This window comes from Hippocampus zosterae, chromosome 3, assembly GCF_025434085.1.
Source record: "Hippocampus zosterae strain Florida chromosome 3, ASM2543408v3, whole genome shotgun sequence".
NCBI classification, from domain to species: Eukaryota; Metazoa; Chordata; class Actinopteri; order Syngnathiformes; family Syngnathidae; genus Hippocampus; species Hippocampus zosterae.
Window position 1 is genome coordinate 28,581,096 of NC_067453.1, and position 18,824 is coordinate 28,599,919.

The following is an 18,824-nucleotide window of genomic DNA, read 5'->3' on the forward strand; positions in this document are numbered from 1 at the left end:
AGATCTTTTGAAGACGAGTCCACCTATAGAAATTGGAATAATTTTTCCTGTGACATATTAGGAAAGTTTAAACTCCTTAAAAGCAGTGAAAATGCACAAATTTCTGGCCAAAGTATTATTTTAATGAAAGGAGAGGGGACCCCAGGCATTCAACAGAGGGGGCAAATGATTGAGGGGCATCGATGTAAAGGTTCTCTCCAAACGCCTGGGCCACAGTCACCACCTGGGGTATCCACTTTGCTTTGACGCCACTGCTTCCAGTGGCCACTGAGCGAAGAGTGTCACCGAATGGCATAAACATCTTGCAAATGAGATACTGAGAAAGAACGGATCAAGCATCTGTTGCAAATGTTGCTGTTGAGCTTCTTGTTAGAACAGGAAGTTGCACATAACATATTGAAAAGTTGGAACAGTTGGACATGTCCAGAAATCAAATGACATTAAATCTTGTACAGTAGTACATTTTCAGTTCATACAGACATTTATGTAAATCTACAATGTTTTATTTTGTGTAATTATATTACGATGAAATATTGTTACACATTTTGTGCAGTGAAGTTGCTGTGTCTTACAAAGGAAGTTTTATGTTGATATGTTGTGCACATTCCACACAATTCAGCACTACGAACTTCCGCACACTACTTGAGTATGTCTGGCATGATATGTATGAAGACTGAAATCTTAAGATGCATTGCCATGTTTATTGTTATTATTTCCACCCTCTAGATTACTCCCCTTCTGTGTTCAATTTGGCCATTTAAACAAAACAAGTAGGGATGGATGACAATCTCCAGATGTATTTTAGTAATATAGCTACTTCCATCAACATCAACATCTCTCTTTCCTAAGATAGACATCTAAATTGAATGATTATTAATCAAATGAACCATAAAATCAGCACTCCTCACTCAAATTATTCTTATTGTGTGATGCCAGAGTCAGATATCTACAGTACAGAGGATAGCCATATAAAGAGGCAGAGGAGCCCACTTCTAGGTTTCAACAGAAAATAAGTCAAAATGAAAATAATTTTAATTTCGCACTCACTGCAAATATGGGGAATTCGGGAAAGGGGAAAACAGAGAGAATTAGCCAAATCAGCAGAAACAGAAAGAAAATGCTAGAAACCTGTTTTTTTTAAAAATCCAACCTGCACAGTGGGCATGACGCCACCTTGACAGATAGCACCAGGCTCAACAGAATTTTTAGCAAAAAAATCTGTTTTCCATATTCCACTGAGCGGCGACGGTGTGCAAGTGTTTGCGAAGGGAGCAAATGTTGATTTTCTTTCCCTTTTTTTGGTCAAGGTTTGTTCAAAGTCGCAAACGTACACAAAGATGTTTCCCCCAGTGCGATGTTTAACGAACCTTGATGAAAAATCAACATTCGCTCCTTTGCAATCACCTGCACGCCTTTGCTGCTCATTTGGATATGGACTTTGAGAACAATAGTTGTGTTTTATTGCAAGTTTATCCTCTGGGCTCTAAATTCGTAGACAGCGCAGGTGCTCGCGAGTGTAAAAATTGGCACATCTTCATTTTCATTCCTGCGTAAGCATGCCATGTTTAGCATGTTAAGGAATTTGGCAGACTGCTCTGCGACATGCTGGCCTTTCCAGCACACCGAGGGCGTTACTTTTGACATGCCCCCGGTGCACTTGACAATTTGATGGCCGAAAGCAGACTTCACTTAAAACATGCTGGAGCCAGCGAGCCGCCAGGCTTCTTGTTTTGTCTCCCCCCGTGTTGGTTTATGCTGTCTTGTTTCAGTTCCTCTGAACGGGTTGTAACTGGAAAGTAAATTCCTTGTGACTTTCTTGTATACTTGGCCAATAAATCCGATTTTGATGTATCGGCATTTGGAATCTAACGTGATTTTGCCGAACATAATCAAGGTGCAGGCAGACCGATTCTGCCCTCTGCAATTGTCATCAAGGAATGTGTGCCTCTCACGCGTGGATTTTAAATGGAATGAGAGGAGCTGCTTCGAATGGCTGTGAAGACATTCGGCTGTGTTCACACCCACAACAGTGCACACCACCCGTTTGTAGTGGCGCCTTGCAAGCCGAGTGCATCTGCAAAGACACCAAACTTGATGCAGCCCAGTGAGACCACACGACATGCCAGATTTGCGCTGGCCACGAACATAGAGCCCTCAATGCCAGCTCAGAACTACATTTTTTTTTTCAAGCGCAGGTCAGTATGTATTTTCTTTTGTAACCAAAGACAGTCTACATTCACACAGTAGGAGAGTTATCGAAAGATAACCTTTAACATACTAATACAATCACTACATGCCAGGGTGCCATACGAGGCTGTGGGGTTAAACTGATGATGATTCTAAGGGCCAAGGGTTAAGGTGACATATGTCTTTGCTAATGAATAGCACTTCATTTTCGGTTTGCTGCATGAAAGAGTAGGACCCAAAATATTTCTCCCCCCCACCCCCACTCAAGGGCCCCAAATTGCTGGTGGCACCACTGACTAATTGGACTACACAGACAGCAACAAAGCATTTGTTAAAACATTTAACTTGGGTAAAAAGTAGCAATAATACAAAAAACATCTTGAAATGCATTTTTCTTGAAAGACACATTTTGACAGGTTCACTCGTCACATACATCCACTTTGTACAGTACTGACCCCGGAAGGAAGCTTAAATAGACGGAATAATTGTACTTGTTATTGAATGTCAACACTGTCATTTTCAATTTGTGGGATCTGCGTCAGATTGTATTTAGGAAAGAAAGTACACAGAACTATTTCGCTAGAGGAGAAACATCCTCAATCACTAAAATCGTCACGCTAGTCCATTTACAGGAGTTATGAGAAAACATGAGTCATCGCTGCGTTTCGGCTGTCCTTGGCCTTTCATTTCTCAGGAACCTAAAACCACTGAACACGTGAATTATGCAAAATTAGTGGACCTTATCACGCTGAACCTTTTGTGGTGGCCATGAAAAACAAATGTAATTTTTAGATGTCTGTAACTAGTGCGGGCAGCCCGGTAATCCAGTGGTTAGCGCGTCGGCTTCACAGTGCAGAGGTACCGGGTTCGATTCCAGCTCCGGCCTCCCTGTGTGGAGTTTGCATGTTCTCCCCGGGCCCGCGTGGGTTTTCTCCGGGTGCTCCGGTTTCCTCCCACATTCCAAAAAACATGCGTGGCAGGCTGATTGAACACTCTAAATTGTCCCTAGGTGTGAGTGTGAGTGCGAATGGTTGTTCGTCTCTGTGTGCCCTGCGATTGGCTGGCAACCGATTCAGGGTGTCCCCCGCCTACTGCCCGGAGACGGCTGGGATGGGCTCCAGCACCCCCCGCGACCCTAGTGAGGATCAAGTGGCTCGGAAGATGAATGAATTAATGAATGTAACTAGTGCAAAAACAAATGCTGCCAGTGTAAATTTATAGATATTGAAAAACTCAAAGGAAAAAAAGGAGACAATGGGAAAGAAGGAACAAAATCAATTGATTGCATTCTTTGTTAAATGGCAAATTCTGTCTTTTTTTTTCCACAAGTGCTATTTATAACACTTTTTGGCTGGCCAACTTGGGATGGAGCAATCAGCTAATATCTGAATCAACTTACAGTTAGGTCCAAAGTATTTGGACGATGAATGTTGTTCATGATTTTGCCTTTACATCAAACAACCACAAGATTATAATCGCTTGCACAATATAATGACATCCAACACATGTATTGCAACATTCTTATATGATTTTTACTTCTCGTGTAAATAACTGAGGTAACCAGAAACTTTGACACACGTGTCCTTACACACACTTTTAAATAGTGTTGCACCAATACTAGTTTGGGGAGGGCTCCCGATATGGCATTAAAACGCTGGCATCCCTTATCTGCGAGTGTTAAAAAATAACGCGCAAAATATTTTGTTTTTTCAAACGGCATGATGTCAGCACAGCTGGGGGACTGGAATTGGTATCGGCGGCCGAGAAAAAAAAATGGTATCAAAACAACAGTACTGTCAAATTGTTATCTTGCGACAACTCATTATCTGGTAACATTATTACTTGTTGTGCAAGTGGTGCGGTCATAAAGTTGTGGTTCTTCCGAGAATACACCACAACGGCCTTGAATGAAACTGTTAAGATATGATTGAAGAATACTTTCAGATGTAAGTTAGACAAAAATATAGCATTTGACTTTTACCAATTACAGCCTCGTTATGCACCTCAATTCTAAATATGCCTTTTTTCTTAAGGAAGACCAAATTGAAGGCCGATAGGCCTACGATGAAGCAGAAAGTAGACGTCAGGGTGGGGGGGGGGGGGCATTATGGAATGCAAGCTTCCAAATCAGCAATTTCAGCTTTACGCAAGTACAAAAACACTACGTGGTGCCGGCCGCCAGTGGTACGCTTATGACACTGCCGTCTGTTGACTGGTCAAACCCAGATTGGATGCATTCTTTTGTCTTTCAATCTAATGAATTGAACTAGATGTAAAGTAAAAGGTGAATTTTGGAAAATACTGTGTACTAGGACAGACGGGTATTTTTCAAGAGATGGGCATTCCCTTTGTTAAATTAATTGGTGAATTGGTCGGTATGCGAATAGAATCCAAAATGTATGTAGAAGCTGCAGTTATAATCACCCCGTTGTGGAAACGACAACGTGAAGTGAGGTCATCTGCTCACAACACACCGTGGGAAAATCTGAGTTTTGTTCTCTCTTCCCAAACGGCGTCTTTCTCCACTCGTTATTTAAGGTACCACTGACGTTGGTATCCTATCAAAGAGCGCCAAAAAGTGGATCATAGATCTCACTTTTGGTACCTGCCACAATTTTTGGTAAAACACACACACACACACACACAAACCAAAATGTGTACCCTTACTAAACCTGAACTGTACTGCTTGGTAGAAACATGCTCGTAGCGGCCAACAAGTTCACCGATTGCATTCAACGGCTTCAGTTACATGCACTGGGAGACGGGGTAGTCCCCTCCATCAGCTGTGTGCTGTACCGTGTGATCCTGCAAAGAGCCCAAGTCACTGAAACGCTCACCACACCAAACACACTTAAACTGTCCTTCTCTCGAGTGTGTGCTCTGGTGTTTGGTCATGTGTTCGCGTTGCTTGAAGAACTTGTTGCAATGCTCGCACTTGTACGGCTTTTCCCCCGTGTGCACGCGCAGATGTCTGTTGAGGTCTGAGGAGTACTTGAAGCGCTTCTCACAGTCAGGACACTTGAGTGGTTTTTCCCGGGAGGGGTCGCAGCGGTGCTGCACAAATTCAGAGGAGGAGAGGAAGCGGCGGTCGCACAGGGAGCACTTTAGGGGCTTTTCTTGACAGTGAGAGTTTTGATGGCGCTGCAACGTGGAACCCTTCTTGTAGCCCTTGCCACAGATGTCGCACTTGAACGGCTTGTCGGGCACCGTGTTGGGCGACTCTCCGCACTTGTGCCTAAGCAGCTCTCCCGATTGGCTGAACTCCTTCTGGCATGAGGCACACTTAAACAAGTTGTCCATGCCGTGCACATGCTGGTGGTAGAGGAGGTGCGAGGGCTGCATGAAGCCCATGTCGCACAGATTGCATTTGAACGGCCGGTCGCTTGGGTCTTTGTGCGTGCGGCGGTGGCGCAGCAGGGCGTACTGCTGTTTGAAGCTCATCTGACACTCATCGCAGTGGAACGGCCGCTCCTCTGAGTGAGTACGCTCGTGTTGGCGGAGGTCCGACGGTCGCTTGAAACCCTTCCCGCAAGTTGCGCAGCGAAAGGGGCGAGAGCCTTGCGGGTGGCAGGGATGGTGGAGGAGCTCCGACGACTCTTTGAAGTGCAACTCGCATAGATTGCATTTGAATAAGTGCTCACCAGAATGCACGTACATATGTCGCACCAGGTGCGAACGGTGCTTGAAGCTTTTCTCACAAACGGCGCACTTGAAAGGGCGTTCATTGCTGTGTGTGCGATGGTGGTGCTGAAGGTGTGATGACTGGCTGAAAGCCTTGTCACACGTGTCACACTTAAAGGGCTTCTCACCCGTATGCACTCTGTCGTGACGGGTGAGTTCTGACAAGTGTTTGAAACCCTTCTGGCAAATGGAACATTTGTACGGCCGGTCGCGGGCTGACGGAAAGGGTAGAATGGATGAGCTACTGGTGGCTGATGCCCTAAGACTACTGGGCTGCTGGGTATTGTTTGCTGAGGAGTTGGAGGTCATGCTGCCGGAAGAACCGGGCCGGTAAGTCTTCTCGCAAATTGAACACTTCATTGGATTGCTGCTGTTGTGGGATGAGTGGTGATGGGCCAGAGATGTCAGTAAGGAGAAGCCCATCTTGCACAGGCCACATACAAAGGGCTTCTGTTCCACTTGAACACACTGGTGCTCGAGTAAGTCAGTGGCCTGGTGAAAAATCTTCATGCACTGGGTGCACTGGAAGGACCTGTCCTGACTTACCATACACTGGTGCTCATGGGGGTTGGCTAAGTGGGATATATCATGTCCACAGGCCCCACACTTGTGTCCTCCCTCGGTTCCTACCTGCAACGTGGCCTGCTGGGTCTGGGCAGAGTGCTGCTGACTGTGTTGCGCACTCCCATGCTGCTGATTCCCATTGTGTTGCTGATTGTGCTGGCTGTGCTGTCCATGCTGGGTCTGCTGCTGTTGTTGTTGTTGTTGAAGAGATGAGGACTCTTGCTGCAGGACAATTCCATACACTGTACAGCCGAGAGAGTTTTCAGCTCCAGGAGGGATGGTGTGCACCACCTGAGGTTGAGAAACACCATGCTGCTGCCAGGCCTCTGTCATGCGGGCTCGAGTGTAGGGGTTCAGTTTGACAGCAGGAGTGGCCCAGCTGCAGTAAGTAAAAGAAATGGTTAGCTAGTAGAAATTAGAAAATGTTTCCAGTGTATTATTTGACACAGAAAAACAAACTCACTCCATGACTGCCAAAGACACTGAAGAACTACCTCAAGGTGATTGCTGAAGGAACGACGTTGTAAACCGGAGGACAGCGATGTTTGTGGATAACGGGAAGAAAATCCAGCTCTTTCACGTTTGTGTGATATCTGTATGGACAAGATTGGTATTGGCATTCGTAAGTTAAATATTCATGCAGTAAATTGAATTTTAAAAAAATACTAATTGGGGCTCACTGTTCTTCACCTAACAAAACAAACTTGTCAGCTTCCTTACCATATTTGTTAATGGGGACCCAACCTTAATACCAAGCACGTCGATATTACATGGTAATACGAGTGTATCATGTATACAACGTTCTGTGGAAATTAACCTCCATGAGCACAACAGAGGAAGTACCGTACATTGAATCGCTTAATCGTGGTGCCATGCTCTTTTGGTTGTATAAAGGCCAACAATAAGCCTAATGCGATAGTATAAAGGCAGCACGCGGGCATCTTAGCATTTAACGTATTTCCAAAACGGCAGCGTTAACATCATTTGTTTAGCAACATTAGCTTTAGCAACACAGAGGCACAAACAGTCAACGCCGAATCAGAGGGTTTCCGTCAATGGACTAAAAGCTACCACGAACTTCTATGTTTACGTACCGGAGGCATAAAATGGCTACTTGGGGATGGATTAGTAACTCAAAATAGCATTAGATTCCATCTTCTCGTCGGCAAACGGCGCTCAGATGCTCTCGTCGAGACGCTGTCGTTCCAGTTCCATGGGCCGACGCAATCGAATAAAAATGTTTTTCTGGCTCACTAACAAGGTGTGAAAATGCAGCTCCTTTTTCCGAAATCACAATTAAAGTCGCCATTTCACTTGTGCATTTATTTGGCTAACAATGCGTGCAGTCGCTCGAAAATGTGTGCATTTTTTGTTAGTTGCTAGTTAGCTTGTTTCTGAGCTCCCCGTGTTAGCAAGCTTCAGCGTCTGTCTGCGCCCCGCACACGGGAACATGAATAAAAGCAAGAACAGCTCAACAATGGTTCTCAACCTTTTTTTCAATGATATGCCTCTTTTGATTTTTTTTTCCAAACACGTACTGCCTAATCAGCATAAAGCATTTGAGGATTAAATAATAATCATAACAATAACAATAATAACAACAATACTGGAATAATATCAACAATCATAACTGTGCCATCAGTATCTGGTTCATTCAACTTTGAAACTCCCATTTGTATAAATACTGTATTGTTCACACGATTGAGAAACACAGTAAAAACAAACACAACAAGAAATAATTAACGTACTTCTTAAGATCTTTATGATGCGTGCACATTGAAATAATTATCAAAAGAAAGTGTCTTCCTTTGGGACCATAATGGAGATCATTAACTTAATTTTAAAGGCCTGTACAAGCATAAACTGAAAAAAATCATCTTAATCCATCAGTTTAATAATTAAAAAGAAGACCAATGAACCTAATTGTAAATAAAAACAGCAAGTGAAAAAATCCTCTTAAAATATCTGTTTAATAATTAAAAAGAAGCATTCCTGTCAACACCGAATATCCCATTATTGCACTGAACTGCTTCACTGAGAATCTTTGTCATTCTTGATGGTGCGAAGGCAACTACTCTGCTCAAACTCCTTTGTTTTCATTGAAGCTACTTTTTAAATCTATTTTTAAACTCTCACGCAACCCCTGAAGTGCCTTCACGCATTCCCGGGCTTCACGACGCACATTTGAGAACCTCTGCTCTGGAGCACACGTAAAGTAATGTGTGCATGTGCGCGCGCGTTTGTGCGTGTGACGTATAAATTATTATAATTATTATTTTTCCACGGGCGGCCCGGTAGTCCAGTGGTTAGCACGTCGGCTTCACAGTGCAGAGGTACCGGGTTCGATTCCAGCTCCGGCCTCCATGTGTGGAGTTTGCATGTTCTCCCCGGGCCTGCGTGGGTTTTCTCCGGGTGCTCCGGTTTCCTCCCACATTCCAAAAACATGCGTGGCAGGCTGATTGAACACTCTAAATTGTCCCTAGGTGTGGGTGTGAGTGCGAATGGTTGTTCGTCTCTGTGTGCCCTGCGATTGGCTGGCAACTGATCCAGGGTGTCCCCCGCCTACTGCCCGAAGACGGCTGGGATAGGCTCCAGCACCCCCCGCGACCCTAGTGAGGATTAAGCGGCTCCGAAAATGGATGGATGGATTATTTTTCCACATATAGATTACATTTACAGTATTATTACATGTAATACAATAACACAACTCGTTCCGTTTCATTAAACCCACTATTTGTGTATGTTTAAAATTGAAATTCAGTTTTCACTGAGATGAATATGCATTTGGAAGTATTTTGAAGTAAAATCCAAACACACTGTGAACAAATTTGGAAACACACACACGTAAGCATTGCAAAAGTGAGGACGCGCACATGGGTTGCTCTGGCGTGGGAACTAATTCGGTCAGGTTATTGTTTCGAGGGTACGCAAATGCTGCTACTCAGAACAACTTGTAGACACAGGAAGTGCACTTCATCAAGAGTTGTTGGCTTTGGCAGGCAAATGTGGCCCAGCCGGTTCAATTTGCTTGAATACGATGTTACTTTCCTGATACACTGGAGCGTCGTTGTCTCATTTTTCCATACGGATCGAGAGAGCAGCTATTGAATGATGTTAGTCGGCTATAGCAGCAGCTCGGATGAGGAAAGTGATGCACGGGGTGTGCAGGCAAGTGTAGCTCCAGACCATAACAAAACGTTTCCTCGAAAATGTCTGCAGGACGGTGATGGCAGTGATTGTCCAACGAAGAAGAAGCTCAAAATAGAGAAATCCTCTTCATCGACAAGGTACAGATCACACAAATTGCCAAGTCATGGGGCAAATAATTACTGTACTAGCCTCTGCTGAATTGCTGTTTGCTAGCAAAGCAATTCAACATCTAAACAATGTATTTTTTCTTAGCCTTTTTCTGACTCGTTTCGATTAAATCAGTCTCGGGTGAGTCTGTCCATGTTGCTTCTTTAGCAAGCGGAACTTGGTGACTGAGTTGATGCCATAAATTTAATCTTAAATAACTAGGTTGTGTCTTCTCTGCAGGCTTCCACTCCCTGGTTGTTTGCTATCCATGTTTCCAGAAGACGAGGAGCCGCAGACTGAGGACAGCTCTTTGCATGATGGTCGTATCCGATCATTCAAACATGAGAGAGGAAACTGGGCAACTTATGTTTATTTTCCATGTAAGTATTGCTCATATCTGTACTAGCTTGAATGGTCTCCAGGTAATCTAGTTTCCTCCCACGTCTAAATGAAGATTCTTAAATTGTCAATAGTGGTGCCATGATGAGTTTTGTTATGAGACGTTGTAGCCTTTGTCTGAGATGTACTATTTGAATTAATTGTTGGTTCAACAAATCTGGTCGTAATCACGGTTGGATGTGGCCAGTGAAACCATACTCGGCTTTCTCAAAACTGGTTAATCTCATGACTCATTATCTAACGGGAGAATTTCTTTTTCACATAGTGCCAAATAAGTTTGGATTTGTTTCCCTTGAATAAAATGAAATCTGAAATTATAAAGGGGACAAATACCTTTTCCCTGCGATTGACCGATGGCCAATGCACTACGTTTTCGGTACAATAAAGGGAAAGCAGGTTTTTCAGTGCATGAGCCATGAATTGCCATTATCATAGAGAATGCACGTTTTAAATGCCTGTCATCTTGTCACGTCAGACAAACCTGAAGAAGAGTTTGGGGAGTTAATGGAGGTTCTTCTGTCGACTGCAGCTGGCTTTGGAGTAGTTTTGGCCCCACAGGAGGAATTTCATCTCAGCCTCTCCCAGACAGTGGTCCTGAGACACCACTGGATCCAGCCCTTCATACAGAGCCTCAAGACAGGCCTGACCCCCTGCAAACGGTTTGTTTTGCTTTTTCTCTATATGTAGACTCGGAAGAATTTGATCATATGGCCAAATAATTAACAGTATAATACACATTCTTATGAAAATTGAACCATAATGATGGATGAGAATTCAAATATTACACAACTTAAAAAAAATAAAAATACACCAGAGTGGCCGCCATTACTGAGGAACTAGATTTCCCTCCGCTGCTTCTGTGCCCGACTCATGAGGCAAGGAACACAAGATCCCCTGTGGTTCCCCTGTTAGCACCACTGCTTACATGTGTCTTTGTGCCGAGCTGAAGCATATTTCCACGAAGAACGTATTTCGTGTCGATGGTCAATGTGTTGTGCAATTCATATTTGTCATCGTGACAAACTTGCTGCATTCATCATCAATGCATGAACCACTAATCACACTCTGGAGACGTCACTGGCTCAGCGTAGGGACGTAATTAAATGATGTGAAGGAAAATTGTAAATAGTACTGCGATTTATCCATTTGTGTTCATATTGTATTTAATTGAAAGATGTTTGTTGTTTTTTTTCTCTCTTTCTCCTTTCTTCTTTCTACGTACATTCTTGCTGCTGGAGGCTGTAAATGTCCCCATTGTGGGACGAATAAAGGATATCTTATCTTATCTTATCTTAGCTAGTCATTTGGACCCAAGGTAAATAAAAATAAATGACCCCCGGTACTTTAGTTCAATTTTGTGTGTAATGTAATTTAGTCCGCATCCTGAAATGACTTACAATTATCTGACAGCTGAACTTAGCCATCTAATATTTACCACCAAATATTTTTAATATTGTGTCTCATCAACTAAAAACTGTGCATTAGAAAAAAATCTCTCCATCTACTGAGCTCGATAAAGTCCTTCAAATCCTACTTGAGGAGGGATGCCCAAGTCCGGTCCTCGAGAACCTCTATCCAGTTGGTTTACATGTCTCCCTCCTCTAACACATCTGATTCAAATGATCAGGATCATTATCAGGCTTCTGCCAAACTGATTTGCTGCTGATGAGCTGATGAGCTGATCATTTGATCATTTGAATACACAATTATTCTATTGACCTTTCAGTTACATACTGAAATGCTGAAATATATGTCAGCCCTATATTCCAAGTTCCCCATTACATTGTCCTTTTTAAATTGTTTATTAAAACCCTAGTCCCTGGGATTAACTTGAAAAAAAAAATCCTCAAAATAACTCCTCAAATCACGTCATTCATTCGTGAAATTGCTTCTCGAAGAAAAAACCCTTTTTGGTTTTTTTTTTTTTTTTTTGCCTTGAGTCCATCGAAGTAAGCACTGTTACAAACACGTGTGTGAACTAAATAAAAATTCCCTTGCACATTAAAAAAAAAAGTACTGTAATTGTGTTGCGTTTGCAGATTTGTGTCCTCAGCATCCAGACTGAAGGTCTATTGTAACGCTGAGAAGACAAGGTACAGTCAGTGTGTTTTTCATTGCTCGGATACAGTGTAAATTCTCGAGGGTCTGTCTGTGGAATGCGTCATGCTGCATGACATAATACTTGCTTACTAAGATATGAATTTACTCTTTGTGTGTGAGTAGATGTGCATGCTCTGCCTACCTCTGTGAACGTGCTATATTTTCTTCGGCAGAACCTTCTTAGGGATGGAGGTTGTAACTGGGCACGCTCAGTTGTTAAATGTTGTCCGGGTGGTGGACAGAACATTGACGGACTTTCACTTGGACACATTTTATCAGGTTAAGTGAGATGCACAGTTTTCATGTGCGCAAGACAACATGACAGAAGACACTCATGTTTGCTGTATCTTGTAGGATCCGTCATTCCATGTGAGCTTGGCCTGGTGTGTTGGGGACTTCACTGTGCAATTGACACAATGCCTTCATGAACTTCAGGTGCAGTGAGATATCCAATGTAATGCAATGTTAATCAACGAGGCGCTTTTTTAAAATGTGTATTTTGAAATGTTTTTTTCCCCCACTTTCACAGAATTTGGTCGATAACCATGAAGAGGAACCATACCAGCTGTGGTTTGAATGTGCAGAGTTGCGCTGCCGCGCAGGAAACAAGACCTTCCGTTTCCCTTTGGATGCTTAAAACTGGACGTACTGAATGCTACAATACATTTTGGCACATGGCGTTTCATTAATATGCAGGGAGTTCACAGTTCACAGTTTACAGCTGACAAAGGACTTTGTGGACTGGTGCCAGCAGAATCTCCTCCAGATCAACCCTAGGAAAACTAAGGAGTTGGTTGTGGATTTCTGCAGGAAAAAGTCCTCACCAGCACCGATGAACATCCAGGGTATGGACATAGAGAGGGTGACCTCCTACAAGTACCTTGGTGTTCTTCTGAACGACAAACTGGACTGGTCTACAAACACGGACACCCTGATTAGGAAAGGACAGAGCCGACTCTTCCTACTCAGGAAACTGAGGTCTTTTGGGGTTCAGGGGTCACTCCTTAAGACGTTCTATAACTCGGTGGTGGCCTCGGCCATCCATTATGGCATTGTCTGCTGGTCAGGCAGCATCTCGGCCCGGGACAGAAAGAGACTGGAGCGACTGGTCAGGAAGGCCAGTTCTGTCTGTCCTGGGTTGCTCCCTTGACACTCTGGAGGAGGTGGGCAACAGAAGGATGCTAACTAAGCTAAAAGCTATGATGGCCAGTCCCTCCCACCCCCTCCAGCCCGCCCTGACAGCACTTGGTAGCTCCTTCAGCCAGAGACTGTTACACCCGCGCTGCAAGAAGGAGAGATACCGACGCTCGTTCCTACCGACTGCTGTCAGGCTGATGAATAAAAAAAATAACAATCATAATAATAATAATAATTAAATGATGTGAAGGTAAATTGTAAATAGTACTGCGATTTATCCATTTGTGTTCATATTGTATTTAATTGAAAGATGTTTGTTGGGGTTTTTTTTTCTCTTTCTCCTTTCTTCTTTCTACATACATTCTTGCTGCTGGAGGCTGTAAATTTCCCCAGTGTGGGACGAATAAAGGATATCTTATCTAAGAGCTTTGTCTACATACAGTATGTTGCAACCGCCCACCCTCCTTTTTGTGTTCCCTATTTGTTGCAAACATTTCATATCCTCCTATTTTCATTTCACTTGTTTTTTAATCGTCAAGCCAAGTTTCTGATATGGAAATTACTTTACATTTATTGAATTTAGTCAAGTATTATGACTTTTTTTTCAAATAGAGATATGTACTGTTTGAGTGTATATTACTGTAGTTTACCAAAAGAAGATGCAACTTGAAAAGTTTCTATCGTGTCACTTTTCTCATTTTGCATCGATCGTCATTTGACACACGCATTTTCACAGCAATATGTGTGTAATAAGAACAACAGCCAAAGCTTGATTTGATAGGCAAAAACTTTTACTTGACATTCTTATGCCACACAATTACCATCAGGTGGAAGACTGAACAACACAGGGAAGTGAGTCATAAGTCATAGTTATCACACATTACAACTGTAAGGTGCAACATTAGACAATAAAACAGTAAATGAAAACGGGCTCATTTTTCTCGAATTGGAGAGCTGGTTATTTTTGCCCATTTGACAGATTTTTGAAGGCCGACAGAAAATTGAGTTCTGAAGATAAAGCACCGACCAGAAGAAAACTTGTATCCACTTTTTTCATCATCAGGATAAAAGTATTTCTTCCTTTTACCATACCAATTGCGGTAATGCATTTTGAAGACGTTGTATCTCTTTTTTTGCACAAAATGTTTGGCCAGCCCTAATGGAATGTGGAAAATCCTCATTTTGTAACTTGATCACACAGGCACATGTCGACACATGTTGACAGATTACATTCAAATAATATTATGGTGCCAATCGTTTCATTTGCCTGAAAAGGGCTTTTGTCTTCTCTATTCTGTCTGTCATCATGGAACTCGTTGCAAAAGAACTGGAAACAAACGGGACTTATCTCAGTCAATGACTTTGAAGCCGGACTGAGTGCAAAGAAGACAGACTCCTTAACCTGTAACCGTTTTATCTCATTTGGATGACATTTTGAAGGGTTGCAACTGTAACTTGTGTTGGCATGTACATGTGCGTCATTTGAAGTGTGTTGCTGTTTCCTGGCCAGGACAACCTTGAAAAATATTGTATCGTGTAAAACTAAATTGAGAGCCTGCGTTTTGTTTGAGCATAATCGATTTCGTGACGGAAAACGTGCCTTGACGTGCGTTAAGAGTGACACGGATGGATGGCACAGAGAATCGGGCAAATTTTCAAAATAAAACATCTGTCGTATTCCGAAATAAATAAAACGGAATTCATGTAAATTATTTATTCTTTCTGTGCGGCCCGGTAACAAATAACCGAGTGTTATGGACCTCTGCATTAGGTTATCTATTGTATTTGTCAATCGCTCGAGTTTACTGCATCTAAGAGCTTTGTCTACATACAGTATATGACAACCCCCCGCCCCTCCTTTTTGTGTTCCCTATTTGTTGCAAACATTTCATATCCTTCTATTTTCATTTCACTTGTTTTTTCATCGTCAAGCTAAGTTTCTGATATGGAAATTATTTTACGTTTATTGAATTTAGTCAGGCGGCCCGGTAGTCCAGTGGTTAGCACGTCGGCTTCACAGTGCAGAGGTACCGGGTTCGATTCCAGCTCCGGCCTCCCTGTGTGGAGTTTGCATGTTCTCCCCGGGCCTGCGTGGGTTTTCTCCGGGTGCTCCGGTTTCCTCCCACATTCCAAAAACATGCGTGGCAGGCTGATTGAACACTCTAAATTGTCCCTAGGTGTGAGTGTGAGCGTGGATGGTTGTTCGTCTATGTGTGCCCTGCGATTGGCTGGCAACCGGTTCAGGGTGTCCCCCGCCTACTGCCCGGAGACAGCTGGGATAGGCTCCAGCACCCCCCGCGACCCTAGTGAGGATCAAGCGGCTCGGAAGATGAATGAATGAATGAATTTAGTCAAGTATTATGACGGGGTTTTTTTTCCAAATAGAGATATGTACTGTTTAAGTGTATATTATTGTTGTTTACCAAAAGAAGATGCAACTTGAAAAGTTTCTAACGTGTCACTTTTCTCATTTTGCATCGATCGTCATTTGACACACGCATTTTCACAGCAAAATGTGAGTAATAAGAACAACAGCCGAAGCTTGATTTGATAGGCAAAAACTTTTACTTGACATTCTTATGCCACACAATTACCATGAGGTGGAAGACTGAACAACACAGGGAAGTGAGTCATAAGTCATAGTTATCACACATTGCAACTGTAAGGTACAACATTAAACAATAAAACAGTAAATGAAAACGGGCTCCTTTTTCTCGAATTGGAGAGCCGGTTATTTTTGCCCATTTGACAGATTTTTGAAGGCCGACAGAAAATTGAGTTTGAGCTCAATGGCAAAAAAAGGCTATTAAGGGGGAAACAAAGTTATGTACAAAATGTTTCAAGGGCATAACAGTGTTGAAAATAATTTCCATGACACCACCGGCTGCACATGCAAATTTGTGAGCCAACCTGAGAACTTTTTTTGTTTTGATAATGAGTGAAATATTTGTTCATTGTTGTATGCATTAAAATTCGCACAGGCTTCTAGAACAAATTGTCTCAGACAAACCTTGAGGCATCGTAACAAAGTAACAACATCAGGCTTGTAGCGTGTATCAGAAAAACAGGTGCATATGAGGGCAAAATGAAAGTTACCAATGTCTTCGGTGCAAAAAAAAAAAAAAAAACAATCTCGAAAATTTGTGTCACGCGGACCAGCGTCACGTTGCCAGCCAATCACAATCACACACACCGCCACAGACCTTCTATAAGTCAGCAGCAGATAGCTGCAAGACATGAAGTCACTCTCCAGACAGGCATCACCACCTCCGATCATCGTCTAAGTGTGGGAGACTTTCTTGTCCGAAAATGAGGTTCAAACACTTGAAACTTGCTGCGGCGCTGTGTGAGTATTGGCTGATTGAGCATAATCGATGCTAACGTGTTTTTGACTGTGTTGTGTCATTGACAAACCACCTTAATCTCAAAATATGCCCATGTCATTTCTGTGATCTAAAGACAATTTTTGTTTTCCACAGTGATGGCAGGAACCGGTTTGCTCCTCACATTACGTCGCTGTCAAAGTTTGTCCAATATTCATTGGGTAGTTCCTGTTTTTTGGAAAAATAACTCATTCCAATTTTTAATATTTTGCAGTTACTGGATTTAAGTACCGAGCGACCAACTGTGGCTATGACGACTGGAGCATCCAACGCTTAGACTGCGGTAAGACTTGAGCCATTCTTATTTAAACCTTCACTGACTTCAAGTTCTTTGATTTCCTGATCTAAAAGAGTCATGGTCAGATGAACTTTTCCCCATGTTGATTGCTGTCTGTCTTGGTGTGACAGGTTATGGCGTAATCGACGTGATTGACTCGGTGTGTGGTTGCTCAAAATCGTGGCTCTGCCATGAGGACGGCCCATCTGATCGAAACCTGGCCAACACAAACTGGACTCAAACAAACTGGACTCAGAAAACCCCCGTGGACAAATTCAAGACCAAGTATGCATCGGTGCCAAGTTGTGAGAATTGAAACATGCTTGTTTTGTTCAGATGATCAAAATGTATGGGAGGATCTGAAAATCCATTTCTCACCCAGCCTAATCTTTGCAACAACTTGAAATGACTGATGTTTTTTTTGTGCGCAGATGTGATGGCAGGAAATTCTGTGAAGTGAGCCTGACTGGTTTCCACTCTTGTGGTACCTGTATTGGCGCCTTCAAATATCTGCACACCACCTTTACCTGCCTGCAACCAAGTATGTCTCCGACATTCTGTCAAGATTTTACACAATTCCATAACTAACATTGAATTTACTCCAACAGTGACTGTGGTGGCTTGTCAGGGGGGCATAGCACACTTGGATTGTGGTAAGAACTTTTTATATTATTTAAGAGTTTTTTTTCCTCCCACCTCTTGAGGACTAGTAAATACCAATACGATACAATAAGTTTTTTCTATTCTGGAACGAAAAGACTCTCACAAATTACAGTACCAAAGGGGCTTTTGAGCTGACTGGACAGTCTCATTCCATGAAATCCAGAGCCCAATGATTCCGGATATCTCAAATCAAGATTCAAGTGGTTACAATCAATGTCAACTCTTCCATTTTATCACCACCATTCTTTCCCCTCATCCCAACGGCAGGTTTGGGCTACGTTATCACCATCAATGGTGCAGCCTACGGACGCCGCGACAAGACCACCTGCTCCGAGGGAAAGCCCTTTCATCAGTGGCGAAACATCGAGTGCTCGCAGCCATCCACTGCCATGGTTGCCCAAATGTACAGAATCACAATCTTGTTTCCCAAATGTACAGTCGCACAATCTTTTTGTTTCTCCATCCCTGGAACTAAGCCCATTTTCCTCATTCATAGGTGTAAGGGGAAAACCACCTGTTCAGTCCCAGCCAGCAATGCAGTGTTCACCAACCCATGTCAAGGCATCTTCAAGTACTTGAAGATTTCCTACACATGCAAACGTAAGTATGTTAGCTGCATTAAAGAGTGGTCGGTGTTGTAATTTGAATATTAAAATGGCTACCCATTAAAGGCCAGCCTTCAAGCTTTTTTTTTTTTTTTTTTTTTTTTACTAATTGTATGGATGTATCAGATTTCAAAAGCATTTATTGGACTTCAGCTTGCACTGACTTTTCTTTCTCTCCCCAGCTCCTGACTCTGATGACCCGCGTGTCCTCTAAACGGTTCTGCCATGTGGTCTGGCTTCCATTCGAGCGAATTATTCAAAGGCTCAGCCCGCTCCTTAGTTTAGTTTTTCCGCCAGACGTTCACGTATTTCGGTATCGCGTGATGACAGCACCTTGCCAGTTTCCGGGTTTGCGTCCTGCTCAATGTCATTCCTTCACTAATAAATATAGCCATCACAATGCAAACATGTGTTGTCTCTGCTGTTTTTCTTCGTGTATAAGGAACAATTTTACGTAAAAACCAAAACAATTTTACGTCGTGGCTCTTTGGTCTAGATCGGGGTATGATTCTCACTCATGGTGTAAGAGGT

General features: G+C 42.9%; 3 protein-coding genes across 7 annotated transcripts; 2 read left to right on the forward strand and 1 right to left on the reverse strand.

Moving 5' to 3' along the window:
- Positions 1 to 990: 990 nt before the first annotated feature.
- On the reverse strand, positions 991 to 7,896 carry znf319b (zinc finger protein 319b). 4 transcript variants are annotated; one of them, XM_052062074.1, is made up of 3 exons: positions 7,523 to 7,896; positions 6,927 to 7,025; positions 991 to 6,811 (listed from the first exon to the last, which is right to left on the reverse strand). In XM_052062074.1, exon 3 carries the CDS (start codon positions 6,763 to 6,765, stop codon positions 4,933 to 4,935), a length of 1,833 nt encoding a protein of 610 aa, XP_051918034.1. In that variant the 5' UTR covers positions 6,766 to 6,811; positions 6,927 to 7,025; positions 7,523 to 7,896; the 3' UTR covers positions 991 to 4,932. The 4 variants fall into 4 exon arrangements, with proteins under 4 accessions (XP_051918034.1, XP_051918033.1, XP_051918032.1 ...); XM_052062073.1 differs by having other exon boundaries at positions 7,527 to 7,895; XM_052062072.1 differs by having other exon boundaries at positions 6,896 to 7,025; positions 7,523 to 7,895.
- A 1,408-nt stretch (positions 7,897 to 9,304) lies between these two features.
- On the forward strand, positions 9,305 to 13,576 carry usb1 (U6 snRNA biogenesis 1). 2 transcript variants are annotated; one of them, XM_052062192.1, is made up of 7 exons: positions 9,305 to 9,719; positions 9,970 to 10,109; positions 10,658 to 10,787; positions 12,168 to 12,221; positions 12,402 to 12,507; positions 12,583 to 12,663; positions 12,758 to 13,576. In XM_052062192.1, the coding sequence occupies exons 1-7, from the start codon at positions 9,541 to 9,543 to the stop codon at positions 12,863 to 12,865; spliced, it is 798 nt and encodes a 265-aa protein (XP_051918152.1). In that variant the 5' UTR covers positions 9,305 to 9,540; the 3' UTR covers positions 12,866 to 13,576. The 2 variants fall into 2 exon arrangements, with proteins under 2 accessions (XP_051918152.1, XP_051918151.1); XM_052062191.1 differs by having other exon boundaries at positions 10,604 to 10,787; positions 12,758 to 13,570.
- Positions 13,577 to 16,846: 3,270 nt separating this feature from the next.
- LOC127597392 (L-rhamnose-binding lectin CSL2-like) lies at positions 16,847 to 18,699 on the forward strand. The gene is made up of 8 exons (XM_052060383.1): positions 16,847 to 16,859; positions 16,963 to 17,031; positions 17,157 to 17,310; positions 17,457 to 17,566; positions 17,634 to 17,678; positions 17,956 to 18,091; positions 18,185 to 18,288; positions 18,476 to 18,699. The coding sequence occupies exons 1-8, from the start codon at positions 16,847 to 16,849 to the stop codon at positions 18,505 to 18,507; spliced, it is 663 nt and encodes a 220-aa protein (XP_051916343.1). The 3' UTR covers positions 18,508 to 18,699.
- Positions 18,700 to 18,824: the final 125 nt, after the last annotated feature.